At 56.2% G+C, this 22188-nt stretch overlaps 2 protein-coding genes across 9 annotated transcripts in view; one reads left to right on the forward strand and one right to left on the reverse strand.

Annotated features, from left to right (window-relative positions):
• Window positions 1-18543, forward strand: part of BLOC1S3 (biogenesis of lysosomal organelles complex 1 subunit 3) — a 28439-nt gene extending 9896 nt beyond the window's left edge. For 3 of the 6 annotated variants that reach the window (XM_063600394.1, XM_063600392.1, XM_063600391.1), the window contains exons 2-4: window positions 4199-4376; window positions 15300-15572; window positions 16029-18543. In XM_063600394.1, coding sequence (XP_063456464.1) covers window positions 16038-16640 — 603 coding nt within the window. In that variant the 5' untranslated portion in view covers window positions 4199-4376; window positions 15300-15572; window positions 16029-16037 and the 3' untranslated portion in view covers window positions 16641-18543. Of the gene's footprint in view, window positions 1-910; window positions 1142-2673; window positions 2749-4198; window positions 4377-15299; window positions 15573-16028 lie in introns of those variants that run through there. The other 3 variants (XM_063600393.1, XM_063600395.1, XM_063600396.1) reach the window with 3 other exon arrangements.
• On the reverse strand, window positions 74-15288 carry TRAPPC6A (trafficking protein particle complex subunit 6A). 3 transcript variants are annotated; one of them, XM_003817539.7, is made up of 6 exons: window positions 14876-15288; window positions 2272-2339; window positions 1998-2115; window positions 1310-1393; window positions 1062-1155; window positions 74-369 (listed from the first exon to the last, which is right to left on the reverse strand). In XM_003817539.7, exons 1-6 carry the CDS (start codon window positions 14957-14959, stop codon window positions 338-340), a joined length of 480 nt encoding a protein of 159 aa, XP_003817587.3. In that variant the 5' UTR covers window positions 14960-15288; the 3' UTR covers window positions 74-337. The 3 variants fall into 3 exon arrangements, with proteins under 3 accessions (XP_003817587.3, XP_003817586.3, XP_008968995.3); XM_003817538.7 differs by having other exon boundaries at window positions 14834-15288; XM_008970747.6 differs by lacking the exon at window positions 2272-2339 and having other exon boundaries at window positions 14834-15288.
• Window positions 18544-22188: the final 3645 nt, after the last annotated feature.

Below are 22188 nucleotides of genomic sequence, written 5' to 3' on the forward strand. Positions count from 1 at the left end.
GGAGCCAGAGAGGGTACCCACTCCCCTGCAGGACCTGTGACAGTCGGTCCACAGATCCTCCCCCACTGCTGAGTCAGATTCCACACACACAGCCTTTATTGAGCAGCTGCTGGGCAGTGACGCTGCCGAGGCGGGAATCCCACCACAGTCCTGACCGCAGCTGGGACCCCTTTGCCTCCTCTGACACCCCCACCTCAATTTGATACCCACTTCCTGAGCAAATGTGACCCCTAGGGCCTGGGATTCCCAAGACCACCCCGAAATGCAGCGGCCCCACCGTCTCCTGAGGCCGGTGAGGCCAGGGGTGGCAGTGCGGCTCAGCGGGTGCGAGGCGGGCTTAGGATTTCGGAATCACCACCTGGAACTTACCTGGAAGAGAAGGCCTGGCTTAGGCTTGAGGATGGGATGGGGGAGGCAGAGGGCACCTGGACGGCTCTTAGGCGCTCACCCCCGTCCTGCACTGACACCCCAGTGGCTAGGTTGGGCTGTTTCCTCCTGCCCACGGGGCCGCATCCCTGAGCTGTGTGAGTAACCAGGAGCATGAGGGCCACGGATGTGGCCCCAGGGAAGCGCCCGGCACGGGCTTCTGTGGTATGCATTGCTCGGTCCTACCCCACGGGGGCCCCGGGGGCCCCCATGAGTGGGCCTGGGGAACCGGCAGAGGCAAAATAACTGAAGGTGGGGGAGGTGGTGGGGCAGGCTGTCCCCAGGCAGGAATGGGGCTCCAGCTTGTCTGACAGAGGACACCCAGTCAGGCAGGCTGCAAGTTCCCTGGAGCCTGCCGTCCCCCCCATCGAAGGATCAGTGAGGATAATTTCTATTGCGTCCACCTCGGCTCCCATGCTGGGAAACGATGTTCAAAACCGCCAGACAGTTCTCTCTGCAGGGCTGGTGACGTCACGGAGCCAGGGGCACAGATGGGCCTGCACCGGCCGTGTGGCTGAGCAGGTGACTTAAACCTGGGCCAGCCTCCCAGGCACACACACAGGAGTGGGGCTGGAACTCTGAAGCCCCCAGCAACTCAAGGGATGAGAAGAATCCCCCCACCCCCCATGACTCACAGACGGGCAGGGCTGCCACGGAGGCGGTGACCACGCTCTCAATGCCCAGGGTATAGAGGGCGCCGCGCAGGAGGCCGCAGGTGAAGGCCAGGAACTGGGGAGGGAACACAGACCAGCATGGGAAGAGAGGGGAGGCCGGCACCCGAGGTCTGGGGCACCCCTTAGGCCTGGGGAAAGGCCTGATGTGGGATGGGGCTGGGTAAACAGGAGGAAGGGAGGTGTGGACAAGGCCCCAGCTCCCCCCATACCTTGGGCGCTTCCTCCAGATACTGCAGGCCAGAGGCCATCGGGAGGAGGAGGGGGAAGCTGTTGTCTTGCAGGACGTAGGTCCCCTGGGGGAGAGGAGAGGCTGGTGGGTGGGGGCGGGGCCTGTACATTTGAAGCGCGGGGAGGGTAAGCAGGAACCCAGGTCTTAGATTGGGCTGAGGTTGGGAAGGCCCCCTTCCTGAGAACCACTGGAGTCACAGCCTTGGCCTCCCGTGCTCTGGTAGGGCCCAGGGCTTCCAAACTTGGAGTGGGTGCCTGTGCCCTGGGGAGTGTGGGTCCTGCCCTCGCCTCCCAGGGTTGTGCAGAAAAGCTGGGGACCCGGCCCAGGAAGATGCAGAAGGGCAGGTACAGCCTGGGTGTCACTGGGGGACTAGACCAGCTTGGGACAAGCAGCATCACACTGCAGGGAGGGCAGGCAGCCACCAGGGGCTTTCTGCCCATGCATGGCTCACTCCTGGTAGGCTGGAGAAGTTCCGGAAACACCCCCTATGCCCCAGCGCAGCCTCCTGGCTTCCCTTAGAGGATCAGACAGAGCAAGAGCTGCGGCCGCCTGTGGGAAAGCTCTGGGCGGGTCCCGGCAGCCGCTGCTCTGGCGCCGGGGATTCCCCTCCCACTCTCTTGGTCTTGCCCTCAGGAGGGAGCTGGACGGGCAGGCCGGGGTGCTCCCACCTGGTGATTGGTGCGCAGGCTGTCCATCTGCTTCTGGAACACGGCCACCCACAGGTCTTTGCACAAGAACTTGAGGACATCCAGCTCCTCCCTGAAGGCCAGCGTCTCCCGGGGCAGCCTGGTGGGGCAGTACCAAGCTGAGGCCGTGGGGCCAGGCCAGGAAGAGGGAGGAAGACAGGCCCGACTCCCGCATGGAGCAATGCAACCCTCCCCGCCCGGGGCCTGCCCAGCCCTGCCAGCCAGGCTGGGGGAGAGCAGGAGGGGCCGCGCTCACCTCTCGCCTAGAGCCTGGCCCACACGGAACCCCATACCCTCCAGGACCGACAGGCTCATCTTCTGTCCCTAGAAGGCCAGGGGAGAGATGCTCAGGGGCCCTTAGCCACCTCGAACCCGGGGCCACCCAGGGGGGGACCTGCCAGGGGACCCGAAGACCAACTTGCTGGTGCTCGTCAGTTCAGGGGTGAGCAGGGAGGGGCTCTGGCACAGCCCGGCCAGGGCAGGGGCAGGCCTCTAGGGTGCTGGGGCTCCCTCACCCACCTCTGCAGACCTTGCAGGCTCTCTGGATCCCCAGATCATCAGCCCCCAAGAACCAGCTCCCCCTTCCCTCAGAAACAATGGGGGTCTTCCCCAGGCTCCCTTCCTCCTCCATGACTTTTCCTGATAACCCCCATGACAGGCTGCACGTGCTTTCAGCGCGAACCCTCACAATGCCCTGGGAAGTGGGCGCTGCGACTCCACCAAGATGCTCCAGGTGACCTGCCCAAGGGCTGGAGGCTGGGCCACAGGAAAGGGGGCTGTGGAGGTCAACCATGATCATCATGCCTTATAATATTGGCCAAGATCCCTGGGGAACACGTGGAAGCTCGGGACAGGCAGATCTTCGTTTGGGTGCTCGCAAAGGACAGTGGCTGCCATGTAGTGTCTGGAGGGTAGGCCAGGGTCCATACAGGAGGGGACTGTGCTGGCGGAGGCAGGCCCCAGGTAGGAGGGCTGCACTCGGTGTCTGTCCACGTGCCTGTGTGTGTGGAGGGCATGGCTGGAGGAGAGGAGATGCTCATGGATTTTTTTTTTTTTAAGAGATGGAGTCTAGCTTCATTGCCCAGGCTGGAATGCAGTGGCCCAATCTCTGACTCACTGCAACCTCCGCCTCCCGGGTTCTAGCAATTCTCCTGCCTCAGCCTCCAGAGTAGCTGGGACTACAGGGATACGCCACCACACCCTACTAATTTTTTGTATTTCATTAGAGACAGGGTTTCACTGTGTTGCCCAGGCTGGTCTCGAACTCCTCAGCTCAGGCAATCTGCCTGCCTTGGCCTTCCAAAGTGCTGGGATTACAGGCGTGAGCCACCGCGCCTGGCGAGTTTTCTTTTTTGGAGACAGAGTCTCACTCTGTTGCCTAGGCTAGAGTGCAGTGGTGCGATGCTGGCTCACTGCAACCTCCGCCTCCCGGGTTCAAACAATTCTCCTGCCTCAGCCTCCCGAGTAGCTGGGATTACAGGCCTGTGTGCCACCACACCCGGCTAATTTTTGTATTTTTGGTAGAGATGGGGTTTCACCATGTTGGCCAGGCTGGTCTCAAACTCCTAGCCTCAAGTGATCCGCCCGCCTTGGCCTCCCAAAGTGCTGGGATTACAGGCAAAAGCCACTGCACCTGGCCATGGATCTTTTTTTTTTTTTTTTTTCACTCGGGTGTTTTGCTGCAAGCAGAGGAAGGGAGGAGGCCCAGACTGGGGAGCACCAGAAATCCCAGGACGGCTGGGGCGTGAGGCGCCAGGTTTTTCAGAGAAAGCCTGGCAGAGCAGAAGTGGGGGAACAGAGGCGGCAGGTGTGCAGCCCTGAGCTGAAGGAAGCTCACCCTCCTGCTGGCTGCTCTCAGGAGCCTGCAGTCACCAGGCCTGAGCCCTGCAGCCCTCCCTCTCCTGCCCTTGACCCCCACCTTCCCTTGGGAATGGCAGCTACCGCGCCTCCTCCCTCCAGGGCTGCACCATCAGCGCAGCCATCCGAATGGGGATGCGAATTCTCTGCTTGGCTCCAGCCCTGGAGCGGGTATCCCAGCCTGGAGAGCGTGTCCGAGGAAGGCTTCTTGCAGCCTGCGGGCCCAGCTGCCTCCATCCCTCCCTCACCCTCTCCTCTGCCCCCTCAGGACATTCACTCAGACTTCTGAGCCTTTGTACTGACTTCCTTCCCTTCCTCCCTCCCAGCTTGCGTCCCCAGCCCTGCCCACTGCGCACTGTCACTGGATGAGGACACAGCTCTGTGAAGGTGGGGACCCAGGCTGACCAATTCACATCCGGCCTTCAGCAGCCAAAACAGGGCTTGGCATGTGGGTGGTGCTTAACAGACTGGCTGATGAGACAACGTGCATCAACAAAGGACACCGTAAGTCCTTACCTAATGCTGTCAACAGGCTCTTGGAAACTACGGCTTTAAGCAAAATGACATATGATGAAACCAATTTCACGCAGGTTAATTAACATAAACAAGAGTGAAGTTCCAATGCCATATTTCTGGTACAAACACATCACCAAACTTCTAAATAAGGATGAAAACACTTGAAATATTAAACACTGAAATAAATGTGAGCTATACATACGTTTAAGAAAGATTAGGCCGGGCGCAGTGGCTCACTCCTGTAATTCCAGCACTTTGGGAGGTCGGAGTTTCGCTCTTGTTGCCCAGGCTGGAGTGCAACGGCACGATCTCAGCTCACCGCAACCTCTGCCTCCCGGGTTCAAGTGAATCTCCTGCCTCAGCCTCCCCAGTAGCTGGGATTACAGGCATGACCCACCACGCCCGGTTAATTTTGTATTTTTAGTAGAGACAGGGTCTTCTCTTTTGGCCAGGCTGGTCTCGAACTCCCAACCTCAGGTGATCTGCCCACCTCGGCCTCCCAAAGTGCTGGGATTACAGGCGTGGGCCATCGCGCCCAGCTGAGTCCAGGAGTTCGAGTCCAGCCTGGTCGACATGGCGAAACCCCTTCTCTACAAAAAATACAAAAGTTAGCCAGGTGTGGTGGCATGCACCCGTGTCCCAGCTACTTGGGAAGCTGAGGCAGGAGGATCGTCTGAGCCCAGGAGGTCGCTACTGCAGTGAGCCATGATCATGCCACTGTACTGCAGCCCAGGCAACAGAGCAAGACCCTGTCTTTTTTTTTTTTTTTTGAGACAGAGTCTCGCCCTGTCGCCCAGGCTGGAGTGCAGTGGCGCAATCTCGGCTCACTGCAAGCTCCGCCTCCCGGGTTCACGCCATTCTCCTGCCTCAGCCTCCTGAGTAGCTGGCACTATAGGCACCCGCCACCACGCCCAGCTAATTTTTTTTGTATTTTTAGCAGGGACGGGGTTTCACCATGTTAGCCAGGATGCTCTTGATCTCCTGACCTCGTGATTCACCCACCTCGGCCTCCCAAAGTGCTGGGATTATGGGCGTGAGCCACCGTGCCCGGCCCTGACCCTGTCTTAAAAAATAAAAAGAAAACAAAAAACCAGTAAGACATTTACTCGCTTCCTCCAGCTCAGGGTCCTGGGTGGCCAGAGCCCGTCCTGGCAGGGCCAAAAGCAGGAATGGACCCTGGACAGGACGCCATCCCATCGCAGGGCGCACACGGGCCCACACTCACTCACACTGGGCCCACGGAGACCCGGGAGCTCACCCAGCGGACACATCCCAAGGATGCACAAGGAAAGGAGAGCCCAGAGGAACTTGCACCAGCACAGGGAGAACCCACAACCATCACCCAGACAGTGGTCCCGGGAATCAATATTTTTTCCTCATCAATGTCACAACAAAATGTTATTCCAGGACCGGCATACTGTGTGGCAGGCATTTTCTACAGCCTTCTTGTTTCACCTTTCCAGCCTCACAGGAGGCTGTAATTCCAGGTGGAAACTGGGGCTCTGAGGTTAAGAAGAACCCATCCAAGGCACCCTCAGCACGGGACTGTCTTTCACACCCCAGCAGGTCCAGATAGGAGGGTGGGTGGGGTGACAGCCATAGCTGTTGAGGGCCTCATGGAGGTGAGGAGCGCTGGGAATGGCGGGGGGGCCTGAGTTGAGGTCGCCCATATCTGAAGCCAAGGTGGCCCTTCCTCTGCCTGGCCCCTTGCCAGGCCTCGCCCTCGTGGGTGACAACGACACGGCTTCCTGTTGCACTGTCTCCCTCTGGTGTCACCATCTGCTTTCCTCCAGTGTCCTCAGGCACAGCAGGGCCGGCCACACAGCAGAGGCTCAGGGAAGGGGCCGATGACTGCAGGAGACAGGCAGGTGTGTGTGACAGACAGAGTGGGAAGAGACCCCTGCCCGTGGGTCCTTCATGGCAGCACTACCAGCGGCGCAGGCGCAGAGCCACCGCCTGGGTCCAGATCCGCCCCAGCACTTACCAGGTGTGGGACCTGGGCCAATGGCTGAATATCTGTGCCTCAGTTTCCTCATGTAAAAAAGAGGGTCATTTTGTTTGTTTTTGAGATAGGGTCTCATTCTGTCACCCAGGCTGGAGTGCAATGGCACGATCTTGGCTCACTGCAGCCTCTACCTCCTGGGTGCAGGTGATCCTCCTACCTCTGCCTCCCAAGTAGCTGGGACTACAGGTGTGAGCCACTGCGTCCAGCCCAAAGGAGGGGAATATTAATGGCAGCTACCTCCGGGATCCTCACAAGGAGTAAGGGTTGGTAAAGGCAACCTGAGTACTTCAAGGCAGTTCTGGGAGCCTTACTTATTGCATTCACAGCCTCCACGTCTGTCAAACAAGGAGATGGCCCCAGCCAATGAGGGATGAAGCCCTTGGCTGGAGGAGAACCCCAGGAAGGAAGGGGGTCTGTTCTGTGGGCTCCTGTAGCCAGCACCTAGAACAGCCCGGGCGAGAGCTCGCTGCCTGGTAGCTGCGGCTCCCGTGTCACCTCCTCCCACAGCGAAGCTCCTGGAGGCAGGGCCCAGGCTGCACTCTGAGGGAACACGTCTGTGTCCACAGCAAAGCTCCCAGAGGCAGGGCCAGGCTGCACTCTGGTGGAACACGTCTGTGTCCCCGCTCGCTAAGGGCTCCTTTATGTCCCTCCCTCGTTCATGCCACAGACATTTCCTAGTGTCCTCCAGGAGCTCACCTACCTTGCCTGGCGGGGTTGACAGGTGCCCAAATGATGCCAACTGACAATCTGGGAAGGGCTGGGAGACTGAGTGCAAGGGGCCCGGGCAGTGCAGTGCAGAGCCTGCCCTCCAGGAGGGGGCCGGAGATGGCAGGTATTCCAAGCAAAGGGCATGTGCCAAGGCAGGGGTGAGAGGCGGGGAAGGGAAGGGGCCCTCAGAGTGGGCTGCAGAGGGGGCATTTTCCCCTGCAGGCAAGTGCAGCCAACCTGAGGGTCAACGCAGGCCACGCTGCCTGAATGCCAGCCACAGTGGGCCACAGACTCAGTCCCTGCCCTGCTGGAGCTGGCATTTCACCCGGGGAATGGGCAAAGGTGCAATGGCCGGCTTCACTATGCTCATAGCGACTGCCAAGAGGGAGGCAGGTGTGCTGCGAGGGTGCATTCCCACCCCTAGGAAGCACCCCGACTGTGTTGAGCCTGAGGGAAGAGGAGGAGTTCAACAGCAGGAGTGGGCTGTGAAGGCACACCAGGCCCAGGTCACAGCCAGGACGGCAGCCCCCGGAGGGGTGAGCTGGGGGAGAGAGTCAGCAGGGTCCTTCAGCCAGGCCAGGAGCGTGGAGTCTGAAGGGGTTCCAGCAAGTTCAGCTTTTCCCTTCATGAACTTCACACTGCCTGGGCGTGAATCTCGGCCCCGCCACTCACTGGCTCTGTGACCTTGGGCAGATTAGCCAACCATCCCATGCCTCAGTTTCCCCACATGTGCCATGGGGCTAATGGCAGTACCTGCTCACAGTGGTGGTGTGACTGGCAGGTGGCAACAGCTGGATACACGGCTGTGTGACTGCTGGCCCCACTGTACCCAGCCCTGGACAGGGGCCATTCAGATCCCTGCTGAACTGAAAAGGGCTGTGGGGAATCACAGCAAAAGGGAGGGGCCGAGGAGGAGCAGGAGACAGGGAAGAAAGGGCGGAGGAGGAAGGGAGAAGCCTCCACCCACCTCATCACAGCGAGACCTGGTGGTGTCCATACCCATGTCACTGCAAAAGCTCTTCAGAGGTTAGGGGTTTATCTTTCTTAAAAACAGAAGGGGCTGGGCGCGGGGGCTCTTGCCTGTAATCCCAGCACTTTGGGAAGCCAAGGCGGGAGGATCACTTGAGGTTAGGAGTCTGAGACCAGCCTGGCCAACATGGCAAAACCCTGTCTCTACTGAAAATACAAAAATTAGCCGGGTGTGGTGGCGCACGCCTATAATCCCAGCTATTCAGGAGGCTGAGCCACCAGGATCGCTTGAACCCGGGAGGCAGAGGTTTCAGTGAGCTGAGATCACACCACCGCATTCCAGCCTGGGTGACAGAGCAAGACTCAGTCTCAAAAAAAACAAAACAAAACAAAACAGAAGGGCTGGCCAGACAGAGACTCTCCCATTCATATGAATCTGCCAGAGCCCAGCCCAGAGCCGGTGCATTTCTGGGGCTCCCCACGCCTGCCTCTGCTGAGTTTACACACAGACCGGATGAAAGGAAAGGTGGAAGGGAAGTCTTATCAGTGTTGGTGCTAATGACATCCACCACACAGGAAGGATCAATCAGACACAAAGCAGAGTTCCTGGAAATGAACAAATATGGTGGCCAAAATCAACACTTTTTAACAAGGGAACTGAATAACAGAGAAACCTGTAAGACAGATAACACCTCCCAGAAGAAAAACAGGAGGGAGGAAAAAATGAGAGAAAAGCTACAGGATGCTTGGAAGAGATGCAGGAAGTCTAATATTCCCTGCGGTGCCTACAGGACATACAGGGAACGATGCAGGAGAAGAAATCATCAGAGAGATCACAGGAGAAAAATGTCCTGAGCTAAAGGAAGATCCACACGTCCAGACTGAAGCCAAGGGGTGAGCTCCAAGGAGGATGAATGGAAAACGCAAACCAAAGCCCCTTTAGACACTTGGGAACGTTTAAGAGAACATTCTGCCCTGAACTGGGAGGGAGGCAGGTGGGGGCCATGTGCTCCATCCCTTCCTGTCTCTTGTGTCTGCCCTACCCCTCGATTGTTCTCTAGGCACCTGCTAGCTCCTGGGCAGAGGCTGACCCTGTTCAACCCCCACCTGCTGAACCACTCTGTGCCAGGCCCAGGGGTGTGGTGGGGAACCCAGGGAAGGAGCAGCCCTGGTTAAGAAAAGCACACAGAGAGAAGTGCTGGCACACAAGACGGGTGAGTGAGGGGTGGGTGCGAGAAGCCTGCAGGACTTCCCCGCTGTCGCCCTCAACTCTCCTCCCTGGTCCAGCAAGGCATCCTGAGCAAGTCCAGATCCTGCCTCTGCCCACTCAGAACTCCCCATCCTGTCCCCTGGCCCAGCCCGGAAGGTTGAGCCCACCACAGCCTCTGCCTTAAGCTCCTGCAACAGCGGGGCCCTTCCCAGGCCAATCTCCATCCAGTCCATTCCTGTGGCCAGGGAGACATTTCTACAATGTAAATCTGAGCCAGGCGCACCTCAGTTTAAACCCGGCTATGGCTCCCACTGCCTTCGGGATGGAGCCCCAGTTCCCAGGAGGGCCTTGCTGGAGCTCCCAGCCGCAGATGCTCAGGACGGTGTTCCGGGCAGGGACCTATCTGACAGCTGCTCCGCCTGCCCCACACCCTCCTCAGATAAGGGGCTGCCCAAGTGCACTCTCGGGGTGTGGTGGATGGAGGCCTGGCACAGCAGGGCTGTTCTCGGGGCGCCTCGGGCCTGGTCTCAGACAATGGGTGACAGCGCCTTAGCTCTTTACTACATGCACTCAGGGGAATCCTCTCTTTGCCCAAAGGCTTCTCTTGTCTTCAAAGCCTCTGAGGTAGAAAAGCCACGCTGCTTCCTCCAAGGGCTTCTCCTGCTTAGAGAACAAAGGCCTTCCTGGCCCCTCTGGCCGGTCCTCCAGTTCACAACCTGTGACAGCCCAGGAGAATGGCCACAAATAACCACCATACCAGGCAGGATAGGAGGTCACAAAAGCCCTACACACTGGCTGTGGCTCCTGGGCACCTGTGCTGTGGGGACAGAGATGAAGGAGCCACCATCCCTGTCCTCAAGGAGCTCTGAAGCTGGTGGGAAAGGCGGCCTGCGCTACCCAGAAGCCCTGGGGCCAGAAGCCTGAGTTCTAATTTTGCCTTTGAGTCTTGCTGAACCACCTCGAAATCCCTTCCTCTCCCAAGCACAGGGTCCCTCCTCTGTGAATCGGGAGGGCTGTCCTGAGGACTAAATGCAGTCAACACTGTGCAAGTACTGCACAGACGCCCTCAGGAAACGGGAGGCCTGTCTGGTTCAGAGGAACCCTTTTGGGCCAAAGAGAAGGAATGGAGAGAGGAGGGGGGGCCAATAAAGAGAAAGGACTGAGGAAGCCATTTCTCATGACAGGCCCCCTGAAAAACGGGGCTCCCCAGGAGGAAGGAGTGAGGGGAAACGATGCAGTTCTCACCCCTAGCTGCACCGAGAGCCACCTGGGAGCTTTCTGAGGCCTGACACTCAGGCCTCACCCCAACCGGGTTCGTCAGAGTCTCTGGTGTGGGACTCCAGCATCGGAATGTAGTGGCAGCTGGGTAGGGAACCCCTGCCCAAGGTCCCAGGCACATTCGTGTGCTCTGAAAGGCTGGTGGTGAGCAGAGCTGAGTAAGCCAGTTTCCCACACTCGCTTGACCACAGAAACCCATTAAAATCCCTCCCAGGGCAAATGCTGGGAAATGCAAGTGAGAGTTTACAGCACAGGCTTTGGAAGTGGGAGGCCTGGTCGCGCTCCTGACTCTGCCACTTGAGAGCAAGGAACTCCGTCCATCAAAGCCTCCGCTGCCTCATCTGTAAATCGGGGAGGACCATGCCAACCTCTCTGGGTCATCAGAAGATCAAATGAAATCAAGAGTGAGAAGCCATGAGTGCACACAGGAAGCACTCATATGAGGGGAGGGAGGGAAGAGCTAGCACTGCTCATGAGCCAAATGAATCCCAGTCCCCACCCATCCCCCCTGCCACAGCACAGGCTCTGCATTCACCTCCTCAACACGTCCACGCTGAGGACCCACTACGAGCCAGGACGTCCAGTGGTCATCAATACACACCCAGGCCCATCCCGCACAAAGTACACTCCAGCTGGGGGAGATGCATGTGAATCAAAGGATCATACAGATACACAATTCAGACGCATCCTGGCAGGGCGTGCTGGCTCACACCTGTAATCCCAGGTGTGAGTTTTTGGGAGGCTGAGGCCAGAGGATCACTTGGGCCCAGGAGTTCAAGGTCAGCCTGGGCAACATTGTGAAAACCTATCTCTACAAAAAATTTAAAAATTAGCAGGGTATGGTTGTGTGCACCTGTACTCCTAGCTACTCAGGAGGCTGAGGTGGGAGGATCACTTGAGCCCAGGAGTGTGAGGCTACAGTGAACTATGATCATGCTACTGCACTCCAGCTTGGGTGACAGAGCAAGACTCTCTTTAAAAAAAAATCAGCCGGGCGTGGTGGCTCACGCCTGTAATCCCAGCACTTTGGGAGGCCGAGGTGGGCAGATCATGAGGTCAGGAGATCGAGACCATCCTGCCTAACACATTGAAACCCCGTCTCTACTAAAAATACAAAAAAAAAAAAAAAAATTGCCAGGCGCGGTGGCTCACACCTGTAATCCCAGCACTTTGGGAGGCCGAGGCAGGCAGATCACAAGGTCAGGAGATCGAGACCATCATGGCTAACACAGTGAAACTGTCTCTACTAAAAATACAAAAAGTTAGCCGGGCGTGGTGGCAGTCACCTGTAGTCCCAGCTACTCGGGAGGCTGAGGCAGAAGAATGGCGTGAACCCAGGAGGCAGAGCTTGCGGTGAGCCCAGATCGCGCCACTGCACTCCAGCCTGGGGGACAGACCGAGACTCTGTCTCAAAAAAAAAAAAAAAAAAAAAATTAGCCGGGTGTGGTGTCGGGCGCCTGTGGTCCCAGCTACTCGGGAGGCTGAGGCAGGAGAATGGCGTGAACCCGGGAGGCGGAGCTTGCAGTGAGCCGAGATCACGCCACTGCACTCCAGCCTGGGCGACAGAGCGAGACTCCGTCTCAAAAAAAAAAAAAAAAAAACAAATACATCCTTATTGAGTATGATGAATCCTACCAAGAAAAAAGTGCGAGAGGGAGACCAGGAGAATGTATAAAGGAGATCCAAATTTGACTGGGGGCTCAGGGAAGGCATCCCTGAGGAAGGGATTGTTACGCTAAGATCTGAAGGATTAATAGTTGTTAGCATGGTGAAGATGTGACAGGTGGAATGGGCTGGGAGAAGGGAGCAGGCTCATTTCACAGGAGAGCGGAAAGCACTGGACCAGGGCAGAGGAGGGGCCACGTGAGAAAGGTATTTAGACCGACTGAGCAGAGCCTGGGGGAGGGCTGCAGGTGAGGGAGACAAGGCAGGTGTTGGGACTCCAGGGTTTCTCGTTTGAAAGCCAGGAAGGATATGGAGTGTTGGGACATTATTACCCACCCCCAGGCTGATGCATACTCCCTGGGCCATGCTGTATCTTCCTCATAGCAGTTACACAATGTACCAGATACTTTACTCATTTACTTGTCTGTCTCCTCCAATGATGACAAAGCTCCAAGAGGGCAAAAATTTTTGATGGTTCACTGAGTAATCCCCTTTTTTTTTTAGAGACAGGGTCTCACTCTATCACCCAGGCTGGAGTGCAGTGGCATGATCATAGCTCACTGCAGCCTTGAACTCCTGGGCCCAGGCAATCCTCCCACCTCAGCCTCCCGAGTTCTTAGTAGTATAGGCATGTGTCATCACACCCAGCTAATTTTAAAAATTTCTTGGCCAGGCACAGTGGCTCACACCTGTAATCCCAGCACTTTGGGAGCCCGAGGCGGGCAGATCACGAGGTCAGATCAAAACCATCCTGGCTAACATGGTGAAACCCCATCTCTACTAAAAATACAAAAAAAAAAAAAAACAAAATTAGCCGGGTGTGGTGGCAGGCACCTGTAGTCCCAACTACTCAGGAGGCTGCGGCGGGAGAATGGCGTGAACCCAGGAGGCGGAGCTTGCAGTGAGCCAAGATTGCGCCACTGCACTCCAGCCTGGGCAACAGAGCAAGACTCTGTCTCAAAAATAAATAAATAAATAAATAAAAATAAAAATAAAAATTTCTTTTAGAGGTGAGGTCTTGCTATGTTGCCCAGGCTAGTCTTGAACGCTGGGCCTCAAGTGATCCTCCCACCTCTGCTTCCTGAGTACCTGGGATTACAGGTGCAAGTCGCCACATCTGGCTAAATGCATTTTTGATTTATGATGTTTTAAACTTATGACAGGTTTATATCTGTACATCAAGATGGTAACAAGCAACATCCTCCCTGGGGCTTCTAACCCTGGAAGGAAACCAGAGCCAATAAAAATGTCTTACATGGCCAGGCGCGGTGGCTCACGCCTGTAATCCCAGCACTTTGGGAGGCCGAGGCGGGTGGATCACGAGGTCAGGAGTTTGACACCAGCCTGGCCAAAATGGTGAAACCCCGTATCTACTAAAAAAAAAAAAAAAAAAAAAAAAATTGGCCGGGTGCAGTGGCTCACGCCTGTAATCCTAGCACTTTGGGAGGCCAAGATGGGCAGATCACAAGGTCAGAAGATGGAGACCATCCTGGCTAACAGTGAAAACCCGTCTCTACTAAAAAAAATAATAATAATACAAAAAATTAGCCAGGTGTGGTGGCGCCAGCAGCGCTTGTGGTCCCAGCTACTTGGGAGGCTGAGAAGTGGGATGATCGCTTGAGCCCAGGAGGTCGAGGCAGCAGTGAGCCATGACTGCATCACTGCACTCCAGCCAGCCTGGGCGACCGAGCAGGATGCGCGTGCACACACACACACACACACACACACACACGAGTCCCGGGCCAGTCACGGTAGTTCACGCCTGTAATCCTAGCACTTTGGGAGGCCCAGGCAGGAGAATCACTTGAGCCTAGGGGTTCAAGACCAGCCTAGGCAACATGGCAAAACCCCATTATCTCTCTTTTTTTTTTTTTCCTGAGACAAGTCTCGCTCTGTCGCCTAGGCTGGAGTGCAATGGCACAATCTTGGCTCACTGCAACCTCCGCCTCCCAGGTTCAAGCCATTCTCCTGTCTCAGCCCCCCGAGTAGCTGGGATTACTTACAGGTACCCGCCATCATGCTCGGCTAATTTTTGTAGACACGGGATTTCACCATGGCCAGGCTGGTCTTGAACTCCTGACCTCAGGTGATCCGACGGCCTCGGCCTCCCAAAGTGCTGGGAGCTACAGCGCCCAGCCGGCATATTTCATTTTATTATTTGACTCCCCTAGTGAAATGTAAGGTTCACAAGGAAGGGATTCTTAGAACGGTGCCTGGAATACAACAGACGCTCAATAAGTGGGTGTCGAATAAATAAATGTCCCACGCTGAGGCTTAGGTACGTTATGATACTCATTTTACAAAAGAGAAAACTAGGACACACAAAGATTAAGTCATTGGGTCGCACACCTAGTAAGTGGGGGAGGCGAGTCCTCAGCACACGCCCAATAACAGCATTATTTTGATTACTAGCCGCTTACTCAGGCCTTGAGCTAAGTGCTTTACCCTGAATCATCGCGCTCAATTTAGCAATAACCCCGAGCCGGCACCGTCGCGAACGCCACTTTCCAAAGGAGGAAGCCAGGGCCAGACGTTGCCCTGCAAGGCCGGGGCTGGGCCGGGTTCGAACCCGGACGCCTGACGCGCCCTCCGTTCTCCCAGAGGCGTTACCTTGGTGGCCCCCGTTTCCTCCCCACGGAGCCCGGCGCTCACCCCCGGGCCGGGGTCGGGGTCGTGAGCCCACAGCTCAGCCACCATCTCCGTGTGAAGAAACTCAAACAACACAGTATCCGCCATGCCCCCTCCTCGCGCGCCTAAAGATGCGCCCAGCGCTTCCAGCTCTCATTGGCCAGGCTTGGTAAGCCACGCCTCTTGCGTCACGGCGCGAGCCCTCCTACTCCCGCTTCCATTGGTGTTTTAGACTAGCCCCGCCTCCCCGCCCCGGACTCAAGCGGTGTGCGCGTGAGCCTGGGACACTAGGGGGCGGGCCTACGCCTTCTCTGGCCACAGGTGGCAACATCTTCTGCACTTACTGCCGTCCCTTCCCTATTTCCGGGTTCTCGAGCATTCCTATTGGCCAAATTACTGGTTACACGTGACATACTCGGCTTTTAAAATCCCTATTTGTCCACTCCAGACTTTCCTCGTCGCACAACCTGGAAGAGCCGGCCCAGCTGCTTCTCTATTGGCGGTTCCTCCATTCATGTGACTCTTCTGCACGCTCACTCAAAGCTGATGCTGAGAACTTGCTTCCTGATTGGTAGCCGGGCGAATCCACGTGACTTGGCCGCTAATGCCCGCCCAATCCGCTCCCCTATTGGTTGAAATCGCAGCCCTTCAGCTGCCACGGTGAGAACGCAGCACTCGGGCTAGGAAGCGGATCTTGCAAGCTCCGAGCGTCAGCTGCCGGGTACGGTCTTTGGCGTTAGCGCTTCTCCCATCCCATGAGTGCCCCCAGCAGAGTCCAGTCGGACTGTCATCCTTTCTGCGACTCTGGCGCTGGTCCCGAGCACCTCACGGGCCCGTGTGCTTCCGGGTCTGAGATTGGCATGGTGGACCGGGTGGAGGGTGTGGCCTCTACTAGGAGGCAAATTCGTAAAGAGCTCGGCTTGGGACTCCGGGAACTCGGGCCCCAGATCCTTGTTCGAGCTGGTCTTCAGTTTCCCCATCTGTACGCTGAAGAGCCTGGGGTCCAGTAACCCCCATCATCACCCAGTTTACAGAAGAGGAAACTGAGGCCCAGACGGGGAGCAGCTGACACCAAGTCGTTAAGAGAATCAGCGAAGGGGCTGGGAATCCAGGACCTGCGCCTTTTACCCACCGCGGCGCCGGTCTCACGTGCAGTCCCTTCGCTCTTCTCCCCTAGCTCGGTGCCATGGCGTCCCAGGGTCGTCGGCGGAGGCCCCTGCGGAGGCCGGAGACGGTGGTGCCGGGGGAGGCGACCGAGACGGATTCCGAGCGCTCTGCGTCCTCGTCGGAGGAGGAAGAGCTGTACCTGGGTCCTTCGGGCCCGACGCGCGGCCGCCCCACAGGGCTGCGGGTGGCTGGGGAAGCCGCGGAGACCGACTCGGAGCCGGAGCCGGAACCGACGGCCGCGCCGAGGGACCTGCCTCCACTCGTGGTGCAGCGGGAATCGGCGGAGGAGGCCTGGGGCACGGAGGAGGCCCCGGCGCCCGCCCCCGCGCGCTCGCTCCTGCAACTTCGGCTGGCGGAGAGCCAGGCGCGGCTGGACCACGACGTGGCGGCCGCCGTGAGCGGTGTCTACCGCCGTGCAGGCCGCGACGTGGCCGCCCTGGCTAGTAGGCTGGCGGCAGCCCAGGCGGCGGGGCTGGCGGCGGCCCACAGCGTGCGCCTGGCGCGCGGGGACCTTTGTGCGCTGGCCGAGCGTCTGGATATCGTGGCTGGCTGCCGCCTGCTGCCGGACATCCGCGGCGTGCCAGGGACCGAGCCTGAGCAAGACCCGGGGCCGCGGGCCTAGCCATGATTCTACTTCCCAACCTGACTGCAATTTGGGGGTAGGCCTTGCTGCCTCTGGGACCTGACTCTGTCTCCTGTGTCTCTTATCACCCCCCACCCCCGCTCCCATCTTGGTGTCACCCATGGGGGCTAATCCGGTCCCCTTGGATAATGCTTTATATTGGATATAGTTCAACCCCTACTGTGGAGACCAGGGCCCCACTACCCTTAGATCTGGTTCCTCCCCCGATCCTGACCCTGCCGCCTGGTTCTGAGCCTTCCCCTGGGGCTTGGCTCCAGCCTTTGATACATAGTTGCTCCTTAATCTGTTTCCACCCTGGGGGCTCACCATTTTTTTTTTTTTTTTTTTTTTTTTTTTTTTTTTTTGAGACAGGGTGTTTATCTGTCACCCAGGCTAGAGTGCAGTGGCAGGATTACTGCTCACTGCAACCTCGACCTCCTGGGCTCAAGTGATCCTCCCAGCTCAGCCTTCAAGAGTAGCTGGGACTGCAGACCTGCACCACCACGTCCAGTTGCCCGGTTAATTTTTTTCTGTCGGTTTGAAGAGGGGAGAAGGTCTCACTATGTTGCCCAGGCTTGTCTCAAACTCCCGGGCTCAAGCAATCCTCCCACTGTGGCGTCCCAAAGTGCTGGGGTTACAGGTGTGAGCCACCACACACTGGGCTCTGCTCTGCCTTTCTGAGTTTGGTTTCTGCTTATGGTGGGGAGCTTGTTCCCGTTCTTCCCACAAGAACCCAGGATGTGGCACAGCTTCCCTGCCATCTTCCTTCACTCAGTTGGCTACGCCTCCCATCCTAGCTCCACTTCCAGAACTGCCTTCACCCTAGGCTGGGTCCTTGTTTTGTTTTTAGAGACAGGGTCTCACTGTCTCCCAGGCTGGAGTACAGTGGCGTGATCTCGGCTCACTGCCACCTCCACCTCCCGAGTTCAAGCGATTCTCCTGCCTCAGCCTCCCGAGTAGCTAGGATTACAGGCATGCACCACCACGCCTGGCTAATTTTTATATTTTTAGTAGAGATGAGGTTTCATCTTGTTGGCCAGGCTGGTCTCGAACTCCTGGCCTCAGGTGATCCACCCGCCTCACCTCCTAAAATGCTGGGATTACAGGCGTGGGCCACTGCGCCTAGCCAGCTGGGTCCTTGTTCTGCTGCCCAAGCTTGGCCCTGGTTCCGTGTGCTGGTTCCACTTTTTGTTCTCCCATCTGCCTCCTGCCTCCTCCCCTTTGAGCTTAGCCCCGCCCTCTCAGCCTGATTTCTGTTTCCCAAGTCCAGCAGTGTCGTGGGATAGGTTTTGCTTTCTTTTACTGTCTCCATCCTACTTACACCTCCCTGATCCTGGGGTCTGGGGACTCCCCATGGTTTCCTTCCTTCTGCAGGCCCAAAATGATGGCCCCTCTTAACCCAAGGCAGGGGATCTTCCTCCCAACTCCCTGGACCAAGGTGGCATTTCCTGCACACCCCTCCAGGCCAAGATGATGCTTGCTCTCAACTCTGTAGGCCAAGGTGGCGTCTCCTCTTGACTCTCCAGACCTAAAGTGACACCCTTCAGGCACTTCGGGCCCAATTCAGCCCAGTCCTGGTGCTTTTGGCGCCAGATGACAGCACTTTGCAGATAAGAACGATATGATGTGTGGATTTCACTACATTTGGCTCCTGGATGCTATAAAAGGACTTGGATTTCTGACTTGGCTCAGGGACTGGGGTTAGCAGTCTCTTTCTGCTCCTTTTCACCTGTGTTTTCTTCCGATCCCAGCTCTGGTCCCTCAGCCGCATTCATATTTACTCTCCTCTCCCAGCCTGATATCCCTGTCCCTTATCTCAACCCGAAGCCAAGATCTGAGCCCCCAAGATGGAGAATGGGGAGGAGCTTTTTATGGCGGACTGATTAAAACTCTTAAGCATTTACCCTTATGGTTAGTTCCTTTTGTTTCCCTATCTAAGCTAAGGGTGAGTTGGTTGATTTCTCTGAGAATGGGGGTCCCGAGACCTCCATGCCTGGCTTATGGAAGGTGAAGCTGTAGTTGGGAAATCAGGGGCCCTAGATTTTTGCCCTGGTTCTGTATTTACTCGTATTTTATTAATTCAACACACACGTTTTGGGTACCTGACCTGTGCTGGGGCTAGGGGTATAGCACCCAGTCCCTGCCCTCACAGAGGTCGCAGTCCAGTGGGAGAAACAGTAATAAGATGTTCTCACAGATAGTTCTAGTAATCATAATTTATAGTTTAATTTTTAAAAATAGAGATGATAGCCTGGCCAACATGGTGAAACCCTGTAGTTATTAAAAATACAAAAATTTTGGGCGATGTATCACGCCTGTAATCCTAGCACTTTGGGAGGCCGAGGCACGTGCTAGTAATCCCAGCTACTCAGGGAGCTGGGGCATGAGAATCGCTTGAACCCTGGAGGCAGAGGTTGAAGTGACCCAAGATCGTGCCACTGCACTCCAGCCCGAGCGACAGAGCAGGACTCTGTCTCAAAAATAAATAGGCCAGGCGCGGTTACGCATGTCTTTAATCCCAGCACTTTGGGAGATCGAGGTAGGCAGATCACCTGAGGTCAGGAGTTCTAGACCAGCCTGGCCAACATGGTGAAACTCTATCTCCACTAAAAATACATTAGCCAGGCGTGGTGGCACATGCCTGTAATCCCAGCTACTCGGGAGGCTGAGGCAGGAGAATCGCTTGAGCCCAGGAGGTGGAGGTTACAGTGAGCCGAGATCATGCCACTGCACTCCATCCTGGGTGAGAGTGAGACTCCATCTCAAAAATAAATAAAAAATAATTAATTTTAAAAAATAAAATAGAGACGAGCTCTCACAATGTTGCCCAGGTTGGTCTTGAACTTCTGAGCTCAAGGGATTCTCCTGTCTTGACCTCCCAAAGGGCTAGGATTACAGGCATGAGCCACTGCACCCAGCCATAATTTATAATTTAGATACAATTTTCTTGGCACCATGATTAGAGCCATGAAGAAGTAAAGGAGCTTTACGAAGGTGGAGCGGGATCCACCTGACCTAATCTGGGCAGGAGAGAGGAAGTGATGAGTGGTGCTGGAGCTGAGCCCGGAAGGTGGAAGTAGGTGAAATGGGAGTAGGGTGAAGAGTTGCAGACAGGGAGAACAGCATATGCAAGGGCCCTGAGGCAGAAGGGAAAGGGACCATAACCTGTTTAACAGAAGAAGATGATTTCTGCTCTCCACCTAGAGTGGAGAAGTGTGGGGTGGTTGTGGGGCAGGGGGGTGCTGAGTGCAGTACCAGAAGGGGCCAGATAAAGGTGAGCTTTAAAAAAAATTATATTATTGGCTGTGTGCAGTGGCTCACGCCTGTAATTCCAGCACTTTGGGAGGTCGAGGCGGGCAGATCACCTGAAGTCAGGAGTTCGAGACCAGCCTGGCCAACGTGGTGAAACCCTGTCTCTACTGAAAATATAAAAATTAGGCATGGTGGCACATGCCTGTAATCCCAGCTACTCGGGAGGCTGAGGCAGGAGAATCGCTTGAACCCGGGAGGCAGCAGTTGCAGTGAGCCAAGATTGCGCCACTGCACTCCAGCCCAGGGGACAGAGCAAGACTCTGTCTCAAAAAAAAAAAAAAGTAGGTGCGGATCAACCAGCATCTCCTCCCTCCTGAGCACTCCCTCCAGCTCCCCTTCCACACCTAGGGCGAGTGGATCACAATTCAAAGAGGATGATCTCCCAGAACTTCCCTTTTCTTTTTCTTTTCTTTTCTTTTTTTTTTTTTTTTTTTGATATGGAGTCTCACTCTGTCGTCCAGGCTGGAGTGCAGTGGCGAGATCTCAGCTCACTGCAACCTCCACCTCCCAGGTTTAAGCGATTCTCCTGCCTCAGCCTCCTGAGTAGCTGGGATTATAGGCACGTGCCACCATGCCCAGCTAGTTTTTCTATTTTTTTTTTCTTTTTAGTAGAGATGAGGTTTCACCATATTGGCCAGGCTGGTCTCAAACTCCTGACCTTGTGATCTGCCTGCCTCTGCCTCCCAAAGTGCTGGGATTACAGGTGTGAGCCACCACGCCTGGTCAGGACTTCCCTTTTCAATGAGTTTAGCGAGAGTCCCTGAGGAGCTGAGCTGCCTGGGAGAGTGGCAGCTTAGTGGTCTCATGGTGGACTTCCAGCCCTGGAGCACAGAGCTTCCCTCACTCCTTAAACTCCAGCTCACTAGCCAGGCCTGGCTTTCAGCCCCTTTCTTTCTTTTTCCCTTCCTTCCTTCCTTCCTTCCTTCCTTCCTTCCTTCCTTCCTTCCTTTCGGTGGGGTCTCACTATTTTGCCCAGGCTGGTCTTGAACTCCTGGCCTCAATGGATCTTCCCACCTTGGCATGGCAGGGATGGGAATCTGATTGGAGAGGGTACAAGAGGGTGTGGAAGGAGAGCCAGAGACCATCCTCTTTGCAATGTTGAGTGAAGGGGTGGGATGGTAAGAAATGGGGAAGTGGCAGTGCATGGTGGCTTACACCTGTAATCCCACCAATTTGGGAAGCCAAGGTGAAAGCACTGATTGAGCCCAGGAGTTTGAGACCAGCCTGGGCAATATAGCGAGACCCCATCTCTACAAAAAATACAAAAACTAGCTGAGCGTGGTGGTGTGTGCCTGTGGTCCCAGCTACTCGTGAGGCTGAGATGGAAGAATCGCTTGAGCCCAGGAGGTCGAGGCTGCAGTGAGCCATGATTGTGCCATTGCACTCGAGCCTGGGCAACAGAGTGAGACCTTGTCTCAAAATAAAAAAGGGGCCGGGTGCGGTGGCTCACGCCTGTAATCCCAGCACTTTGGGAGGCCGAGGTGGGTGGATCACGAGGTCAGGAGATCAAGACCATCCTGGCTAACACGGTGAAACCCCATCTGTACTAAAAATACAAAAAATTAGCTGGGCACGGTGGCGGGCGCTTGTGGTCCAAGCTACTCGGGAGGCGGAGGCAGGAGAATGGCGTGAACCCGGGAGGTGGAGCGTGCGGTGAGCCAAGATAGCGCCACTGCAGTCTGGCCTGGGTGAAAGAGCGAGACTCTGTCTCAAAAAAAAAAAAAAAAAAGGAACGAAGGGAGGGAGGGAGGGAAGGAGGGACCGACTGGGGAAGTACCTAGATGGGGAAGATAGGAGGGGTCATGGCATGTTTGTATGCTGCTGGGAGTATTTCAGAAGAGGGAGAAGTCGTGATGCAGGGGAAAGGTGGGAGAAAAGCCAGACCATTGTCCTGCAGTAGGTAAGAAGGGAGGAGGAGATAGCCCCCAAGGGGAAGGGCAACACTGGGGTAAGAGAGACTATTTGTGGCTAGTTGCAAGTCACTGGGCAGTGATGACCACTCTGGTCATCACTGCCTGGGAACTGGTCTGTCACCCCCACTGGACTGTTGGCCCCATGAGGACGGGGCTGAGGCTGTCTTGGCCAGGGCCAGCTAACCCAGGGAAACCACAGAGTAGATACTGGGCAAATTGTTTGTTGAATGAATGAATGGCCTTCACACCATCACACGGCATCAGCCTCTCAGATGCATGGAGCTGTTGAGATGTTCGGGCACAGCCTCCCTCCAAAGATGATG

The sequence above is a fragment of the Pan paniscus genome, chromosome 20 (assembly GCF_029289425.2).
Source record: "Pan paniscus chromosome 20, NHGRI_mPanPan1-v2.0_pri, whole genome shotgun sequence".
NCBI lineage: Eukaryota > Metazoa > Chordata > Mammalia > Primates > Hominidae > Pan > Pan paniscus.